General features: G+C 40.8%; 1 protein-coding gene across 7 annotated transcripts in view; it reads right to left on the bottom strand.

Moving 5' to 3' along the window:
• Positions 1-15,952, bottom strand: part of Ctps2 (CTP synthase 2) — a 118,861-nt gene that overhangs the window by 63,605 nt on the left and 39,304 nt on the right. For all 7 annotated transcript variants that reach the window (XM_034485895.2, XM_034485898.2, XM_034485902.2 and 4 more), the window contains 2 exons: positions 12,131-12,193; positions 11,996-12,039 (listed from right to left, as the gene is read on the bottom strand). In XM_034485895.2, coding sequence (XP_034341786.1) covers positions 11,996-12,039; positions 12,131-12,193 — 107 coding nt within the window. The remainder of the gene's footprint in view (positions 1-11,995; positions 12,040-12,130; positions 12,194-15,952) is intronic.

Raw genomic sequence — 15,952 nt, forward strand, 5'->3', positions numbered from 1 at the left:
TTGTAAAAGACATTCTTTTCTTTGCTTCGGAAGTACAGGTTCTCCATGATGTTTCTGAGACTGTGAGCACCAGGTATGGACACTATAGACAGTCCATATACTGTGAGATGAGGTTTCTCTCTTTTGTTCAACTAATATGCTGTACTAATAGATTTCCTTCCTGGGATAAGCAATATCAGTCATGATCCTGACACAGTCTCATTCAGGAGCCTTGACTGTCCTGTAACTCATTATGTACATTGGGCTACTCTCAAACTTGACATAAATCATGTGCCAGGTGAGCCAGATTATGCTCCAATGCTGCTGAGTATTCCAGAGGCAGAGGTATTTGGATTGCTGAGTTCAAGGCTAGCCTGGTCTACAAAGTAAGTTCCAGGACAGCCAGGGCCACACAGAGAAACCCTGTCTCAAAAAAAAAAAAAAACAAAACAAAACAAAAAACAGTTCTAATATTTTTTTAAGATCTTCACAGCTTTGTTCTTGCTTACTTTTCCTCACGCTGTGACAAAATACCCCAACGATTCAACTGAAGGGTTTACGCTGGTTCACATTTCAAGAGTATGGCCCATCATTGAAAGGAAATCCTAGATGCTAGAGTTTGAGGCAGTAGTTCACATTTCATCCACAATCAGGAAGCAAAGAGCTATGCAAGTCATTGTTTAGCTTGCTCTCTCTGTTTTATTTAGTCTGAAACCACAGCCTGTGGAATGGTGCCATCCACAAGGCAGCTCTTCTGTCTTTAATTAACCTAATCTAGATAATCAATCGTTCACAGACACTACCAACAGCTAAATAATAATCCCTCACAGGTGTGCCTCAGTAATTGTCTTCTACCTGATTTCAGATCCTGCCAAGTTGACAATAGGAATTGTCACAATTCCCAGGCAACAGTAGCCTACACTTCCCCAAGTTCATTATTTATGTGCCTTTTAATAAACTTACCTAGGCCAGGCTAGCTCCCACTTTAGCCTACCTATATCCTGGATATCAATTAGCCCCTCACAAAGGAAACATGTTATGTCAGCTCCAAATATCTAAAGCAAAAGATGACTATGGTATCTCCTGCCTGTGATCTGAGCACTTGGGAAGTAGAGAAAAGGAGGACCTGGAATTTACCATTCTCAGATATGTAGCAAGTTTGAGCCAGCCTGGTAGTACACATGAGACCCTGTTTCAAAGAAGGGGAGAGGAGGATAGAAAGATGGTTCATCATAAAGTATTTGCTTGTCGTGACCAAACTATGGGTTCAATCCCCAGCATCATCAAAAATAAAATGAGAATGTGTTAATCTAAATATACCAAACATCTACTATGGTCAAAGAATTGTGAAAGATAGTAACTTCCAGACTGAGGTTCTAAATAAGTCTGTGATGAACAAGGAAATGGTGGATAGGGAAAGCAGTATTTCCATTGGGCCTTATACCTAGTGCCCTGATGCCTTGAGAGGGGTATACATGGAAGGGATGGCAGAGAACATTTAAAACAGAGAAAACCAGTGGGATGGTTCAGTGGACAAAGGCACCTGCCACACAAGCCTAACAACCTGAGTTCAATTCCCAAAACCTATGTAAAAATGGAATGAAAATCAACTCCACAAAATTGTCTTCTGGGTTCTATATGCAAACAGTGAGTGGCACATGCACAAAAAATAAAAGGGGACAGAGAAAGAAAAGAACAAACCCCAGGCAAACACTTCATGACCAATTTATAAAGAGAAGACTGTTCCAGGATCACACATGCTTTCCCTTTGCCATGGCTTCAGATCTTGAAAATTCTTAAGTACCATGCTAAGTAGCCAATCTAAGGTCAGAAAGAAGAAAAAACAATGCCAAGAGTCACAGACAAACTAGGGTTGTGACTCAGTGGCAGGGCACTTGCCTCACAAACATGATGATCTAGGTTCCTTTCCCAGTACCGCCAAACAAAGGAAAGAGGAAGGAAGGAAGGAAGGAAGGAAGGAAGGAAGGAAGGAAGGAAGGAAGGAAGGAATCACAAAGTAACATAGGCATGCTTTAAGATAAGGTAGGCACACTCTGCAAGGGTATAGCAGACATAGAGACTTACACAGGACTTTGATAAAACAGATATTTTCTATGATTGCTAGATATACTAGCATGGGAAAACTGTTTCAAGTTTAACCTTCAAAGGGGATAACAATGAAGTAGGGTACAGTGACTCCTACCTGTAATCCCAGCACTCAAGAGGACTTTTGCAGATTCAGAGCCAGCACATAGTGACCTTATCTCAAAAAAATGGGTGGTGGGGTGAGTATACTTGAAAGGTCTTCTTGACCTCTCTTCCTATGCTAACCTGATCCTCACATCACCAAAGTTCATCTGTATTCCCCCTCTAAATGAATACTTTGGAGCCAGGACGTTTTGAGCCATGAAATTTTCAGTTGCTCACTAGGTTGTAGGCTGGCTCCACCAAGGCAAGGGAAGACTCATGCTCGCTCGCTCATATTCTCATTCTCTCTCTTTCTCTCTCTCTCTCCACCCCCCTCTCTGTGTCGTCTGTCTCTGTCTCTCCTTCAACTCCTCTTACTTCTCCTCCTGCTGTGTGTGCATGCTTGCTCATACGCATATGTATGTCCATATGTGTTCCTGTGCACATGTATGTGTCTGTGTGTGGAGGCCAGAGGCCAACGTTGGGTTGCTTCTTCAGGAACCATCTACCTTGTTTTAAATTTACTTTGTGTATATGTATTTAAGTGTGAAGCATATATATGGTGTATATAAATGTGTATGTGTGCATGCATCCATTCATGTGTATGCAGACACCAGAAGAGGCCATCCTGCTCTGTCGTTCACTTGATTCCTTTGAGGCAAGTTCTCTCATTGAACTTGCAGCTAGGCTGGCAGCTAGCAAGCCCCATTAAGGAAGCTCACGTCACACACACACACACACACACACACACACACACACACACACTCAACTACAGTCTCAGCACTTGAGAGATGGAGACGGGAGGACCAGGAATTCAAGGTCAGCCAAAGATAAATGAGATCCCCCCCATCTCAAAAAACAAACTATAGAATAATTAAAACTTGTTAAAGAGAGTAGGTCTCAAATGTTTTTACCAAACTCACTGAACCACATGGCTAGTGGATGTTAGCATGACTTTAGTAGTCATTTCATAATGTATATATACACCAAAACTCACTTTGTACATGGTAAATACCATTTTTCTTCCAGTTATGATGGCTCCTGCCTAAGGCATCTTTTCCTGTGCCCTACCCCCGACCTCTTTACAGAGTCTTCGGTCTGAAAGGGGCCAGTGCAATTTGAAGTGAGCGCCCATTAGTGCGTTTTAAGAGTAATCCATAATGTTAACAATAAATGACTGACTCCATGAATGCTTTAAAGCTAATGTATTCGTCAGGCTTTTGTACCTTGAGCTCAGTGGGAAATGCCTTAGAAATAAGTATTTCAACCACTTGATTTTTTTTTAATAGAAATGACTGAATGGTGGTGGGAGGAGATACTTTGGGAAGGGCACTGTTTGGGGCTGTCCACTTTAGAGTCCTAAGTGCAGCCTTGCAAATGAACTACCAACACAATTCCATTTGCAGGCGACCTGGGGATTTGAGAGATCCGGTGCATTAGTTACTTTTCTTGTTGTGACAACATGCCTGACAAAAGCAACTTAAGGAAGAAGGGGGTGGAAGGGGTTGGTTCACAGTTTGAGAGCACAGTCTATCATGAAGAAGATGAGGTAGATAGGATGATGACGATGACACTGTGGTGCCAGTATGAGGTATATATTCCAAAAGCCAATCAAATGCCTAAAAGGTTGCTTTGGAGTAAATTACCTGGGTGTTTGTTTACTTGTTTGTTTGAAACAGAGTCTCATATAGCCCAAGCCAGCCTCAAACTCCTGATCCTCCTGTCTCCACTTCCCAGGTGCTAGGATTATGGAGTTGTGGTCTTTTTGAGAGATTTGTTATTGTTTGGCTCGTTGGAGTCTTGTTCTTGTTTTTACTTTAAAAAAAAAAAAAAACCTCTTAACTTGCATAGCATCAAATGTTGAAAAATAAGTCAAAAGAAATACCTCAAACAGGGCTTCAACTGAAGGTAGAAAAAAATGTAATGCATTCATTATGTTTAATGCATAACATAAATTACCCTTCACAGGAATCAGCTTTTAACTGTAACTATTTCACGAATCAGATGTCAAATTGTTTTTAACTCTGAAACTTCCTAGTTTAGAAAGAGATAAATGAAGACATAACTATGATAAAGAACTCTAATCAGAATAGTATCCAATACTACAATCTCAAATGCCCACTTGCATCTTGCTAAAACATTTCTAGCCATACCATGAGTGGTTCAGTAGTAGAATTCTAGTAGTAGTAGAATTCTAATCTGGAGCTGGACAGGTGGTTCAGCAGTTAAGTTGCTGCTCTTGCAGTGGATCCAGGTTCAGTTCCCAACACCCACATGGTTGCTCACTATTATCTGTAACGCCAGTTTCAGGGAATCTAATACCCTCTTCTAGTCTCCCAGGGCACCAGGCATGCCCACTGTGCACAGATACACACGTAGTCAAGACACTCATGCACATAAAATAATTTATAGGAAAAATACTTATAATCTCCCACTTTTCTTTAAATTTTTAAAATATGTGTATTTCTGTACATCTGTCTCTATGGCATGTGCATGCCCACAGAGGACAGAAGAGAGAGTTTAGATCTCCTGGAGCTAGCGTTGACAGGCAGCTGTGAGATGCCTATTATGGATACTAGAAACAAAATGTGGGTCCTCTGGAAGAGCAGGAAGCACTGCTGAGCAAAGTCTCCCGCCCCTTCCCCACTTTCTTTTACCAATACCACCATCTGAGTGTCCATCTATGTTTTGAAGGCAGCACATGCATTCTGCTTCATGATGTTCTATTTTACATGAATTCACATTTTCATTTGGTTTTTAGTAATGTTTTATTATGTTTTATTTATTTTCGTGTGTGGATGCATGTGCTATGGATATCAAAGAGCATCCTCCAAGAATCTGTTCTCCCCTTCCACTATGTGGCTTCTAGGAATCAAGCAGATCATCATGCTTGGTGGCAAGCACTTTTACCTGCTATACCATCTCCCTTGCTATTCTGGTTTTGTTTGGTTTTTGTTTTGTTTTTTGTCTTGTTTTGAGGCAGGGTCTCACTATGTGATGGAGGATAGCCTAGAATATACTCTACAGACTCCCAACTCACTCTCCTCTTGCCTCTTCCTTCTTACTGCTGGGATTACAGGCCTCATTCTAATGATGGCATCATGGCTAGTTTGCAGAAACAGATTCTTTTTCTCCACTGACTTAAAAACTAAAAAGCAAGAAAAGCCTCCAGTGGGAGAAGGGATCTAAAATCCAGTATCTGAGTTTGTATGGAGAGCTGAAACTTTTATGTTGGGGGTTCCCTTTCTTTCTCAGAATTGGCTGGTCTGGGCTATTGTGGAAGATCGGATAATCCAGACAAAGAAAAGAAAGTTGGGACTACATAAGCTCCAACCTCTCCCAGGAGATTTGAGAGTCCCACCAAAAAAGCTGCCAAGTCTTTGTCTTGTAGAGGAAAAAGAATCAAGAAGTCAGCCATCTTAAATGTTTAAGTGAAAAGTACATTAATTTACCTAAAGCTCCTTTCCTGTCTGCTTACCAGGGAGCTCTGATACCTGGTCCCTCGGACAAATGATAGTTAGAATGAAAGTCAGCTACATTCCTGAGAAGCCTCCTCTAAATGCAGCTGAGACAATTTTAAAGGAGAAAAGAGACCAGATTTGCTACAGATCTAGAAGTATTCTGCAACACTACAAAGTGTTCTATTAGGTCTTGTGAATAAATCAGGGAAATAGCTTATAACGAATTTTTGCTCTCTTTCCTGGGTACCCTTGGACTCAGCATATACTGTAGCCCTTATAGAAAAATCTATTTTTTCCTTTCAAGTGTGCCTGTTAAGAGCCTATTCTGAATAATAATATCTCTGACGATTTTGTAAGCAACCATAACACTTTCATGCACTCCAAAAAGGTAGGGAGGTCATAACAACCAATGAAATGAAACAGATTGTAGCAGCAGACATATCATAAGAGAGTCTCCTGGTTTCCAACATGTTTACTTTCTTTAGCTGAAAGAGCAAGAATGACCACGCCCACTAAGTAATTGCTATCTACCCAAGTGAAGTCATTCCTCAGGCATTGTGCTCTTGGTTGCATTATGATTCTATCCCCCTTTAATAAGACTTTCAGCCATCAGCACAACTGCTGGTTCTTAAGGCTATTTTTCTCCAGCAAAGTGATCTCAGCACATAAAGACATTCAATAGCAATTAGGTTTTATTGTTCTCATCTCACTTATGTGTGTAGGAGCCATTGAAATGTAAAATGCACACATCCTCTGACTTAGCAATTTCCCTTCTATGGATTCATCCCACAGATGTGCTTATGTGTGGATACAGAACATATTTGTACATGGAGGTCAAAATGTAGAGTGACTTCAGATTACAAAAAGAAAGCGCACAACCTAAATACAAGACTATAAAGTCAATACAATAAATGCAATAAATACTCTCATGCCCATGGTACACACAGCTAGACAAGCCATAAAAGGTTCTTACACAATGATAGGTGATCAGTACAAGGTAGGAACAGTGTCTCAAGGATGCTAGCTAAGTGGCTGCGGGTGTGGCCCAGTGGTTAGTACACATGGTGTCTTGAGCTCCCATTTATTGCATTGACTGCACCCCAAAAGAGTATATCTCCATCCGTGCATGCGTCCCTGAACTAATAACAACAGCACAAAATAAAAGTAATTGCCTCTGTGGAAGAGAAGTAAAGCGAAATGAGACAAATGAAATCCCTTTATACCTATTCTATAGACTTAATTTTTTATCCTGTGTGTCAATTATTCTTTAATATATATACACACATACAGAGTTAAAAGCTGTCATCCAAGACTTAACCTCGACAAAGCTGTCTAATAGCGGCACCTACTGGTAAAATCCCTTCTTATCCCAAAGTAGCACCTGAAAAAGAAAAGCCATCATTTTCCTGGCAGAGACACTGCAGCTATTACTCAGAAAATACATTCTATTAAAGCCTCCTAAGGAATTTTTTGATGATATGAGGCCTTCTGAGCATGAGGCTTAAAAGTACCATCTGGCTGGGAAGTGACGGTTCATTATGGTTTGAATTGAAAGCTATAAAATGGCATGAATATTTCTATATCCTTCCATGAGGTGATCTCCAGCATATAATGCCAAGTTAAGAAAAAAAAAAAAAAAAAAAAAAACAAATCAGGAAAAAAATGAGAAAATGTACTATGGTATATCTTAAAAGGGGAAAAGTTACAGATGGATGAAAGCATTTGTTTATATTTTAATTAATTTTAAGATTTATTTTTATCTATGTGTACGAGTCTTTTGCCTGCATGTATATAAGTGTACCATGTCTATGTAGTGCTTACAAAGGCCAGAGGAGAGGTCAGATCCCCTGGAACTGGAGTTATAGGTAGCTATGAGCTGCTATGTAAATGTAGAGAACTGAACCCAGGTCCTCTGCAAGAACAGGTGCTCTTAAGTGCTAAATTATCTCTCCAGACCTGATTTATATTTTTTAAAATGGAAAGATGGGGCTAACAAGATGGCCTAGTGGATAAGGATGCTTTCCACCAAGCTAATGATCAGAATTCTACATCCAAGACTTGTATGGTGGAAGGAGAGAACCAAATCCCACAAAAGTTGTCTCTACTACAGCACATCCATGAACTATAGGACACATATATACACGACACATATACACACATGCACGTACACCTAAATAAAATGTCATTTTTAATAAAATGAACATAGGAAAAAAGGAACAAATTGTTGCCATAAAGCAGGGGTATCACAGTCTAAGTATGAAATGCACACCACAAGTTCCTGTTGTTTGTGTGTTTGAATACTTGTTCCCCAGCTATAGTGCTGTTTAAGAAAGCCAAGCCTTTTGGACAAGGGGTTTAGTTGGCAGGTGGATGTTGGACTGTTTAAGATGGAATAAGGGTTAATGTGCCAGCTATGCTTGGCATTTATTGTCTGCCTACAGCATAAGATAAAGTACCTCATGCTCCTACCAACATGGAGAAGAACCAGTCCTACCCACCACATCTTCTCTATCATGATGGGATATATATATATATGTGTGTGTGTGTGTGTGTATACATATATATATACATGTATATATATGTATACATATATATACATATACATACATATTTTTTTTTCAAACTGTAAGGCATATTAAACCACTGAGAACACTCAGAAGTAGCTAACTCAGTTGGTTGTGTGCGTCCCTAGCATTCACAAAGCCCTGGGGTTCCATCCCCAACTCTACATAAAGGAGAATGAGGATGCATACCTGGAATCCCAGCACTCAGGAGGTAACAGCAAAGAATCAGAATCCTTGATTACATGAGACCCTGTCTTAATTTTAAAGACAAACAAGCCAACACTCCTCCCTTAAGCTACTACGGTGGGGATAATCACATTAGAGAGATGAGAAAAAGTAAGGAGTATAAAGGAGTAAGATAGAACTAGATTCCTCTAAACCAGTGACTATGTTATTTTCATTATGTGTCTGCATATAAGTATGTGCACGAGAGCAGGTCAGAGACGTTGGGTAACCTGGGGCTGGAGTTAGAGGTGGTTGTGAGCTGCTAACTGTGGCTGCTGAGACCTAAACTTAAGGCCCTCTGCAAGACCAGTACACATCTGTTTCTGAAACAGGATCCTGGTTGTTCCAGAGCTCACTATGTAGATCAGGCTAACCTCAAGTCACAGAGATCCACCTGCCTCTGTCTCCCAAGGGCTGAGACTAAAAGCATGTGCCACCACATCCGGCCTGCGGCATACATTCTTAACTGTTGAGCCTTCATTTAAGCCCAAAGTCAATTATTCTTAATGGAGACAGTTCTACCCCTGCCCTCCCCGCAAGGAACATTTGCTAATATCTGGAGGAAATCTTAGTGTCATCACCGAGGACAGAACTAGTGACATCTAGCACCTCACACATGAAATAATAATAATAAAAATCATCTATCCCAAAATGTCAGTGAAAAGGAACTTACATCTATAACATACAGAGAACTCTTACAACTGAACATAATACAAACAACCCAACTAAAAGGGACCAGGAATGTGAATAGACATTTTTCCAAAGAAGGAACAAAAGTAGCCATTACACACATGAAAGCTATCCAACAATTCTTAGCTGTGGGGCAGGGTGGGGTGCGAACCAAGGCCCAGAAGAGATACCACTTGACTTCCACTAGCGTTGCTGTGAGGACAGACAAACAGTAACAAGTGCTCCAGAGAATGCAGAAACTGAGACCCTCACTCACAGAATGTTGTTGTGGATGTTGTTGCCCCTTTGGCAAACAGTAGGGTGGGTCTTCACCAGACTAAGCAGAGTTATCACGTGACCCAGGAATTGTACTCCTAGGTGAAATGAAAACATGGCCATACCAAAACAAAAAAGAAAAACAAACAAAAAACCCACCCATATATGAATGTTCACAGAAACATTACTCACAATAGAGAAAAAGTAGGAACAACCCAAATGTCCATCAATAGATGAATGGACCAAAAAAAAAAAAAAAACACGTTTTCACAAAAGAACAGTAATTAACCATAATTACAGCATGAATTAATGAGACATGCTACAACATACACACTGAATGTGTTATGCCAGTCAGTGAGTGGTGGCACATGACTTTAGTACCAGCATTTGGGAGGCAGAGGCAGGCAGATTTCTGAATTTGAGGTCAGCCTGGTCTACATAGTGAGTTCCAGGACAGCCAGGGCTACACAGAGAAACTGTGTCTGGGGGGCGGAGAGGCATTGTGCCAAATGAAAGAAATCAGTCATAAAAGGTCACATAGAGGGTTCCATTTATACAAATTAACTTCAGTAGGCAAATCTGGATATAGAAAGTAGATCACAAGTCACCTAGAAAGGGGATGGGGTTGATGGCTGCTAAAGCATATGGGCTTTCCTTCTTACTTCTTAAGACAGGGTCTCAAGACCTGTATGTAGTTCAGGTTGGCTCTGATCTAACCACACAGCTGAGGAGGACCTTGAACTTCTCATCTTCCTGCCTCCTTCTCTTCCTGAGTGCTGAGATTACACACATGCACAACCATGCCTAAGTTACCCACTTCTGGAGCTGGAACTCAGGGGTTTGTATAGACCGAACAATCATTCTACCAACTAAGCTACATCCCAAGCCTTGGAAATTCTTTTGTAAGTAATGAAGTGATCCAAAATTGATTGCCATGATAGTGACAAAGATCTGTAAAAAAAATGCTAAAGCACACTGAATGACACATTTCAAGTAGCCAAATTTGTAAGATATTAAGAAGCAATTCCCACAAGTTGTCCTCAGATCTCCACATGCGTGCTGTGGCACATGCACCTACACACATATGTAAGCACACATACAAACAAACAAAATAAAAAATATAATTCTTAAAAAACCACACAGAGAGAATTGCATGGCAGCTCCTACCTGTGACCCCCAACTCTTTGAGAGGCTATGGTTAGAGAACTGCTGCGAGTTTGAGGCCAGTCTGGGCTGCATAGTGAGTTCTAGGTAAGCCTAAGATAGGGGAAGACCACATCTAAAACAAAACAAGGGCCCATGAGGTAGCTCAGATTAAAAATGCCTGCCACACAAGCCTAACCACCTGAGTTTGTTCCCCAGAACATACAGTAGCAGAAGAAAACCAACAACTGTAAACAGTCCATAAAGATAAAAAACCAACAAAGAAGAGTATAAGCACTATATGAAGGCCCCTGATATTAGATATGTGTGTTTGCCAACAGGGATGTAGCTGGATGTACACAGGCAGGCAACTGATGATCAGGCAAGCCAAAGGCCAATGCCAAGCGTGAAAGTCAAGCTCTGTTAATGAGTGTGGCAAGAAAGCAAAGGCACAGAAATAAAGCCTTCCTAAAATAACTTGTTCAATTCTTCATTGGTTTTGTTGAGGTCCCAGGGGGAAGATCATAAGAGAGACATCTAAAACATAGAGAATATTCATATAAAAAAAACCTGAAAAGTACTACTTCAATTGTCCCAATTGGAAACCCTAAGTATGGGAGGAACTGGAATGACATGGGACAAACAAATGAAGTAGCATGTGATAAAATGGGAGGAGAGCCTTCATGAACCAGCAAAGGATCCTGACTTTCTTTTTTAAGACTTATAGTCAGGCATGGCAGTGCCTGCCTTTAATCCCAGCACTTGAAAGACAGAGGCAGGGCTCTCTGAGTTCAAGGCCAGACAGGTCTACATATCAAGTTCCAAGAGAACCAGGACTACATAATGAGATCCTATCTTAAAGAAATGAAACCACAACCATTTATGTTTTTATTTGTGTGCACACATACATGGATGCTGACAGAGGCCAGAAGAAAGTGTCAGATCCCTAGAACTGGAGTTGTAGGTGGATATGAGATGCCTAATGTGGGTGCTAGGAACCAAACTTGGGTCCTCTGGAAGAGTTGCAAGCACTTTTAGCCACTGGGCCACCTCTCTAACCCCATGACTATCTTGACAGATGAGGACCAGTACCATAATGGTTGTCACTTTTGTTTTAGAAAGATAGATGGCTACCAATGTGGAAAACAGGCAGACTAGGGACAAGTCTAGAGATGGGTCAGCTCATTTATTTATATTAGCTGTTATAAACTGTTGTCACAGTCAATTTAATCCTTTCCTAAACATTAAGCTTGAAAGCTGTTGCAAACACAAATCAGGCTGGACTGGGTTTCCTCAAAGCACAGCTGGCAAGATAGACTAGTGAGGAAAAAAGCAGTTTGAAGCAAAAATAATAGGTAATAATAAGTTCATATATAATTTTTAAAGTTCTGGCACTGTTAGGAGAAAACAATAATTACCCCTTAGGGATTTAGGCAAGAACTGAAACAAAACAACAATAATTGGACCCAGAAAGATGACCAAGCCACTTACCAATGGGACTGGAGTATTTGGCTCAAATTCTGTAGAATTAGCATCTAAGAACAAAGAAGAAGTTTAGTGATTTACCAATATTGTTGACACATTCTTGTTTTTAAATAAATGGTGCTTGGCAAACCTTGGACTTACCTTTCAAGTTCAGGCAGTTTCTTGCAAACTCAATTACTGCCAGTTGCATCCCAAGGCAAATTCCTATTGGGAGAAGGACAGGAGCATGTTTGGATCTAGTGACACTTTGTGTTCAAGTATTTCCCTGCAGTGTAAGAGAGGAAGACTTCCTGTTTTGTATCCTACAATCCCCTTTGCGCCCAGAATAGTTCCCAGAAGTGCAGAAAGTAACAGGGCTTAAAACTTTAAAGGAACAACCTAAGGTCCAGAGGTGAACAAGAAGCACCTGGAGGGCAGACAAGGAAATGACAAGTTCCCAGAAAATAAATATGCCATCTGCCATAGCTGTTCTTGAACCAAGGCACCTATATAGGCTGCAGGGCTGTTTCAAAGACCTTGAGTCTTTCAGAGCATGCCTAACAATACCCCCAAATTGAGAGGAAGTCTCCTTGTGCTGAGATTTCATGTCCCTGATACTCGAGATTTCACAACCAAAATCTGGCTTTAGCCACAGGGCAACCTGAGGTTGGCTAGTCTGAGGATGACCACCTAAAGAGGTGGGGCTGTTAATCTTAGGGATAAAAGCACTAGCAGGGGCTGGCATTGTGAGCAGATGTATGGCAGAAAGCAGGGAAGAAGACAAAACGAAACAACATAGACCAGGTGCTCAAGAAAGCAGAGGTGGGTTAGAGAGGTGCTCAGAGTTAGGAGCACTGGTTGCTCTTGCAGAGGACCCAGGTTGTCAGCACCAACATGGCAACCCACAAAATGTCTGAAACTCCAATCCCAAAAAATCCAACATGCAATGCCCTCTTTTGGCTTCCAAGGACACTGCATGCATGTGTTGCACAGACATACACAGAGGCAAAATACTCAGGCACATAAAATAAAAATAAATCTTAAAAACTAAAGATGAGCCCCGCTGCCATACAGATGTTTTTGCACCTATCTCCACAGTCACTGAAGCCCACCAACTCCTTCCTATAAACAGACAACAATGAGCATTCCAGATGCTGATACATATACATATGATCCAGGAGATATAAAGGGAGAAGCCATCAATGTACCAGCATGCCAGGATGAAAAGGATAAGCAGGAAATGGCTGAGTGCTCAAGGAACTTCAGAAAGTTCCATATGGGTAGGGTATAAAGAGACATGGTGTTATAAAACAGAAGTGCGTACCTGTAATCCTAACACATGGGAGGAGTAGACAGGAGGATGAGGAGTTCAAAGCCAGCCTCAGCTACATAACAAATTCAAGACTAACTTGAGGATAGGGATATAAGGAAAAAAAAAACATGTTCAACATACAATATATACATATGCAAAAGCTTGAGAAGATAAAGACAGGAGAAATGGCCAGGTGATGGTGATACAAGCCTTTAATTCCAGCACTTGGGAGACAGGTAGGCGGGTGGATATCTGTGAGTTTGAGGCCAGCCTGGTCTACAGAGCAAGTTCCAAGACAGCCAAGACAACACATAGAAACCCTGTCTCAAGAAACAAAAACAAAGAACAACAACAACAAAGTAGAAATATAAAAAGAATTTCACTGGCTATTTCATCTATATTTTATATATTGACAGATCAGATATAACTTGTACTGTATAAAACAGAGCACTTGAAGTTGGAGAGATGGCGCCACAGTTAAGAGTACTTGTTATTCTTGCAATTTCAGTTTCCAGCACCCACATGGCAGCTAACAACCCTCTGGAATTCTACTTCTAAAGAATCTGATGCCTTCTGACCTCAGAAGGCACCCATGTGGTGCACAGACATGCATGCAGGTAAAACAAAATGGGGCACTTATTGGTTATTTTGTCTTTATTAAACTTACATATGTTTAACTGGGTATAAATTTTAAAAAAGAATAAAGAGCATATACATGAGAGCAAAGACAAAGAGAGAAAAAATGAGAAAGAATGAGAGAAAGAGAGAGAGTGAGAGAACACAAGAACAACTTGCAAACATTCTCCACAGTGAAAATCAGGAGCTTTAGATGGAAACTGAGTTTAGAGAAAAACTTAAAAAAAAAAAAGACAGAGAGGGACTAGGGCTGTAGTTCGGTTGATTGAGTACTTGCCTAGCACGCTCAAAACTCCAGGTTCCATTCCCCAATGTGGAATAAGCAAGTACATATCAGTAATCCCAGTACCAGGGAAGATAGGAGGATCAAGAGTTCAAGGTTATCCTTGGCTATATAGCAACTTTGAAGCCAGCTTTAGCTACATAAAACACACTGTGGGAAAACATCCTGTGATACTTTGAATAAGAATGGCCCCCAGGGCCTGGCAGTGGTGGCACACACCTTTAATCCCAGCACTTGGGAGGCAGAGGCAGGCGGATTTCTGAGTTCATCCTGCCTGATCTACAAAGTGAGTTCCAGGACAGCCAAGGCTATACAGAGAAACCCTGTCTCGAAAAACCAAAAAAAATAAAAAAAAAAAAAAAAAAGAAAGAAAGAAAGAAAGAAAGAAAGAAAGAAAGAAAGAAAGAAAGAAAGAAAGAGAGAGAAAAAGAAAGAATGGCCTCCGGAGGCTTATACATTTAAATATTTGTTCTCCAGTTGTAGGCTATTTAGAGGATGACTAGGTGTACCTTGCTGGAAGAAGTATTAAGACAGGTAGGCTGTGACTGAGGTTTCAAAAGACCCTTGCTGTTCTGAATTAGCTGTTTCCTACTTACAAATCAAGATGTGAACTCTCAGCTGCTGCTCCGGTGTCCGCCTGCCTGCCGCCACGCTCCCCACCATGACGTCGATAAGAGGACTCCTATTCCTCTGGAACTATAAGCGTCCCACCCCCAAACCCTTCCTTCTATAAATTGCCTTGGCCATGTTGTTTTGTCCTAGCAATGGAGAAGTAACTAATATGCATGAGCCTTTTTTTTATTTGGATGTGTACATGGTATGTATGCACATACAGGGTGAGGTTCCATGCCCCAAGTGCAGAGGCCAGAAAAATAAGCTGAGTGTCCTGCATTTATCAATCTCTATCCTATTCCCTTGACACAGGGTCTCTTGAATCTGGAGCTTGAGAATTCAATTCAGCTAGGCTAGCTAGCCAGCAAGCTTCAGCAATCCTCCTGGATTGCCCCCCACACACACACACATACACACAGTGTTATGGTTATAGGGATGTGTAGTCATGTCTAGCTTTTAATAAGGGTGCTAGAGATCAAATCAAAATGTTTGCTGCCCAGTGAGCTATCTCCTCAGCCTGAACACCCCATTAAAAAAAATAACAATGGCCAAAACAAGCTTAGGCCAAGGTAAAAAAAAAAAAATTTTTTTTTCTTTGGAAAAGGAATCCCAAGAGGCTGGCATATCCAGGAAAAAGCAGGTTATAGAAAAAAAAAACTTGGCATTTAACACCCTTCCCATAGAAAAAGACAGCAAACTTTCCCTTCAGATCATCAACCCACCAAAATACCTGAAACACAGTGGAGGACTGCCCTTCCCACTGGAATCACCAGCAGCAAAGCTGCCATTAGCACATCCAGGTCCCATGTTATCTGGCCTTACTGTTACAGAAACTAGGCTTTGCAATTTAAGCAACAGCATTCAAAAGACTGTCTCTATAGAAGACACAGTGATAAGATATATGAATATAGCCCCCAAAATTTTGGACGCTAAGGCAGGAGGATAGCTTGAAGCAAGAAGTCCACAATCAGCCTAGACAGCACAGTAAGACAGTCAGACCTCATCTCCTTAAGAAAAAAAAAAAAAAAAAAGATTACCAAGACCTGATTTAACTGAATTTTAACACAGCTGTTCCTGTGGTACGGGTTAATCTTTTTGTATTATCTTTTCTAAAATGATTATAAGTTTTAACTTAGAGCTG

This window comes from Arvicanthis niloticus, chromosome X (assembly GCF_011762505.2).
Source record: "Arvicanthis niloticus isolate mArvNil1 chromosome X, mArvNil1.pat.X, whole genome shotgun sequence".
Taxonomy (NCBI): Eukaryota; Metazoa; Chordata; class Mammalia; order Rodentia; family Muridae; genus Arvicanthis; species Arvicanthis niloticus.